The sequence below is a fragment of the Procambarus clarkii genome, chromosome 28, assembly GCF_040958095.1.
Source record: "Procambarus clarkii isolate CNS0578487 chromosome 28, FALCON_Pclarkii_2.0, whole genome shotgun sequence".
Classification (NCBI taxonomy): domain Eukaryota; kingdom Metazoa; phylum Arthropoda; class Malacostraca; order Decapoda; family Cambaridae; genus Procambarus; species Procambarus clarkii.
Window position 1 is genome coordinate 38,100,032 of NC_091177.1, and position 4,806 is coordinate 38,104,837.

At 34.7% G+C, this 4,806-nt stretch overlaps 1 protein-coding gene across 1 annotated transcript in view; it reads right to left on the bottom strand.

Annotated features, from left to right (window-relative positions):
- Positions 1–2,763, bottom strand: part of LOC123755113 (uncharacterized) — a 74,634-nt gene extending 71,871 nt beyond the window's left edge. The window contains exons 1-2 of the mRNA XM_045737594.2: positions 2,611–2,763; positions 2,262–2,386 (exon numbers count right to left, since the gene is read on the bottom strand). Of these exons, the coding sequence (XP_045593550.2) occupies positions 2,262–2,386; positions 2,611–2,716 (231 nt within the window). The 5' untranslated portion in view covers positions 2,717–2,763. The remainder of the gene's footprint in view (positions 1–2,261; positions 2,387–2,610) is intronic.
- Positions 2,764–4,806: the final 2,043 nt, after the last annotated feature.

The window sequence follows — 4,806 nt, forward strand, 5'->3', positions numbered from 1 at the left end:
ACTCACACCCCAGAAGTGACTCGAACCCATACTCCCAGAAGCAACGCAACTGGTATGTACAAGACGCCTTAATCCACTTGACCATCACGACCGGACAAAATGAGGTGATAGCCGAGGCTATTTGAACCACCCCACCGCCGGCACTCGGATAGTAATCTTGGGCATAGCATTTTACCAAATCACCTCATTCTTTGGGGCACACGTGAGGAACACAAATGCGAACAAGCCTGAATGGTCCCCAGGACAATATGCAACTGAAAACTCACACCCCAGAAGTGACTCGAACCCATACTCCCAGAAGCAACGCAACTGGTATGTACAAGACGCCTTAATCCACTTGACCATCACGACCGGACAAAATGAGGTGATAGCCGAGGCTATTTGAACCACCCCACCGCCGGCACTCGGATAGTAATCTTGGGCATAGCATTTTACCAAATCACCTCATTCTTTGGGGCACACGTGAGGAACACAAATGCGAACAAGCCTGAATGGTCCCCAGGACAATATGCAACTGAAAACTCACGCCCCAGAAGTGACTCGAACCCATACTCCCAGAAGCAACGCAACTGGTATGTACAAGACGCCTTAATCCACTTGACCATCACGACCGGACAAAATGAGGTGATAGCCGAGGCTATTTGAACCACCCCACCGCCGGCACTCGGATAGTAATCTTGGGCATAGCATTTTACCAAATCACCTCATTCTTTGGGGCACACGTGAGGAACACAAATGCGAACAAGCCTGAATGGTCCCCAGGACAATATGCAACTGAAAACTCACACCCCAGAAGTGACTCGAACCCATACTCCCAGAAGCAACGCAACTGGTATGTACAAGACGCCTTAATCCACTTGACCATCACGACCGGACAAAATGAGGTGATAGCCGAGGCTATTTGAACCACCCCACCGCCGGCACTCGGATAGTAATCTTGGGCATAGCATTTTACCAAATCACCTCATTCTTTGGGGCACACGTGAGGAACACAAATGCGAACAAGCCTGAATGGTCCCCAGGACAATATGCAACTGAAAACTCACACCCCAGAAGTGGATCGAACCCATACTCCCAGAAGCAACGCAACTGGTATGTACAAGACGCCTTAATCCACTTGACCATCACGACCGGACAAAATGAGGTGATAGCCGAGGCTATTTGAACCACCCCACCGCCGGCACTCGGATAGTAATCTTGGGCATAGCATTTTACCAAATCACCTCATTCTTTGGGGCACACGTGAGGAACACAAATGCGAACAAGCCTGAATGGTCCCCAGGACAATATGCAACTGAAAACTCACACCCCAGAAGTGACTCGAACCCATACTCCCAGAAGCAACGCAACTGGTATGTTCAAGACGCCTTAATCCACTTGAGTTTTCAGTTATATATATATATATATATATATATATATATATATATATATATATATATATATATATATATATATATATATATATATATATATATATATATATATATATGTATATATATATATATATATATATATATATATATATATATATATATATATATATATATATATATATATATATATATATATATATATATATATCGTACCTAGTAGCCAGAACGCACTTCTCAGCCTACTATGCAAGGCCCGATTTTGCCTAATAAGCCAAGTTTTCATGAATTAATGTTTTTTCGTCTACCTAACCTACCTAACCTAACCTAACCGAGCTTTTTTTGGCTACCTAACCTAACCTTACCTATATATATATAGGTTAGGTTAGGTTAGGTAGGGTTGGTTAGGTTCGGTCATATATCTACGTTAATTTTAACTTCAATAAAAAAAATTGACCTCATACATAGTGAAAAGTGTAGCTTTATCATTTCATAAGAAAAAAATTATAGTAAATATATTAATTCAGGAAAACTTGGCTTATTAGGCAAATCGGGCCTTGAATAGTAGGCTGAGAAGTGAGTTCTGGCTACTAGGTACGACATATATATATATATATATATATATATATATATATATATATATATATATATATATATATATATATATATATATATATATATATATATATTCAATCTTCCCTTGTTGATGTGTTACCTATTATAAGAAAGAAATGACCCACTTGATACTGTAATTAGTCACCAAAGCTTTAACGTTCAAACAAACTCGACATCTCACCCATTTTATCCTGTTACGAGATGAAACTCATCCCAAGAGTTTCAGCATTCCTTAGGTAACTTTCATAGAAACTAACTGTTAGATGGAGGACTCACCTCAGCCACAGTACTGAGGGTTGAGGCGCCGTCCGTGAGGAACATGATGGAACAACGAGGCTGAGACACTGTTGCCAACACAGCGTCCACACCACCACTCAACAGTTTTACTGCGTCATGACTCACTGTAAAAAATATTTAACTAAGGAATATTCTTATATATATACTAAACATATTATATGTATTATGATCAAATTAATCATATCTCTTATTAAATTTAATTATTTAGATATAATTGATATTAGTTAATTTAGAATAATTAAAATTGTATTTAGCCTAAACAAGGCTTTAGTGAAAACTTTAATGACTAAGAGTATGAAGATTGGTGAAGATCCCAACAGTTAAATACCGTAGGAGGGCTGGAGACGTGTGACTTCCTGGAGGGAAGTGACCAGCAGTAACAGCATCACAAATATCACTGCAGTCATCATGGTAACGCTGAGAGTATATTGCATCTTACTTACACATGACAATCATACATCCACCCTCTTCACACACCTACATGGGAGAGAAATATTAACTTAACTGCAATGTTGTGAAAATTCCTCTTGTAAATGAAGATTTTGATACGAACGAATATTGAAGTATGAATAAAATGTATGATATTTAATGGATTTATGATAATTTTGTGTAAACTAATAAATGACAGAAATAATCATTTAAAACAGCTTTATGAAATTGTTCATTTTTTAACTTTTTAGTTCAGGCTGCAGGTAGGTTGGTCTCCCTAACTTTTTGAAAACTTACTCTGGAACATTTTGAGTATTGTATTTATTTGATATTTAGCTATAGTAACATAGGTTTGCTTTTTATAAGAATCCTATTCAACTTCCCCTATGAAAATAAAAACCTGTTGTATTGAGGCATATATGCAGGCAAATTATAATGAAGTCATTGGGTTGATAAAATTAAAAATATAAAAGGACGTTCTAATAAAGTAAATTTTAGTTTAACTTATCTCAATAATAAAATATATTTATAAATTTCGAATAATATTCTTAATTTTGAAATACACTTCATACATGTTATTTAGTTTATTTGTTATCGAATGAAAAACATTCGCAGACTGTTAAAAAATTTCATTAGAATCAGGTCAAATTTTAAAAGTGATAAACTCAAACCATTATTTTTTATAATTGAGTTTTCCTGACAGAATTCAGCATCATAATTTGTAAACAATATATCTTCTATATGTGTAATTTACTTTGCCTTGCAATGACTTACTGTGATTATTTGTATTTTAACTACAAATATAACTACAAAAAAAATACTTGCTAAGAACTCCAGTATTGCAGCTATTTTATTTTATTGTTGTGCGCGACATAAAATAAAGGAATTACCGATTTTGGATAAGTAATGCTAAAGTTATAGCTAAGGATGAATGCTTTTTTAAGGTAACATTAATATCATGAACAGATAATTATTTCAAATAGAAATATCCTTATTAACAGAGTGTAATCCAAAACCAGTCTTCCTGATGTATAGTTTATTGAAAACACTTTGAAATCAATCCGAACATCTAATAATAAATAATAATTAAACGAGTGATATTTTACATAATTATTAGATTTTGTTTTACATTTTAAAGGACAACTTCATGACCAGATGTTTAATGAAATTCATAAACGAATACTTATTAGCAGAGATATTATACAACAATCACAATAGCTGAAGCCAAACAATTCTCCAATGAAGTAATTACAAGTATTTTAAAGCATGTAAGGTAGAGTTTAGTCAACCATTTTTAACTATTATAAATGGATGAAGAACTGTGAATAGCTTTCTATATAACTCTATTTTGGAAAAATGGACATAGAAAACTGATGTCTAACTATAGTATAATTAGTTATATATTTGTCAGTCTAATTTAATTTAGTATGTTTTGTCAGGGACAAGAAGACTATGTATACTTATATATTTGGCCTGAATCGCGGTTCTCCTGGGAATCTACTTACTGCTTGGTGAACAGTCTATTAGGTAAAAGGAAACGTGACCAGCTATTTCAATCTCACCGAGAACGAAGCAAACTGATGCAAAAAATTAAGTTTTAAATTAGCTTGACAAATCGAAATTAAGTATTCCCTTAAAACACTGCTTCACAGGAGTACAGTTTCGTTTTACACAAGTAATATTTTTTTGTATCAAGAAATCTGAAAAAGTACACCACGTAAAAGATTGCAAATTATTATTAAGATTTCAAACAGAAATTTTTATGGTCTCACATGATATTAGAGAGGAGTTCGAAATCTGTATGAGTGCATAGCATCTATGACACGAAACTGCTGGTCATCACAAATGGAGAGAAATCAGTTTGGGAAGAATAACAAGTGGAGGACCCTCCCCTGGAAGACTCTCTCTTAGGACCTTTTCTATTATAAATAATCTGAAGACAAAAGCAACATTTTTTATTTATTTGTGGCAATAAGGAAGATTGGATAATAAAAATAGATAAGAATGCTGTGGAAGGAATTTAATATATTTTAAAGATGGACTTCAATTTGTCAGGTGCAGTTCAGGGGTTAGTATGTCTATTTTGTAACACAGA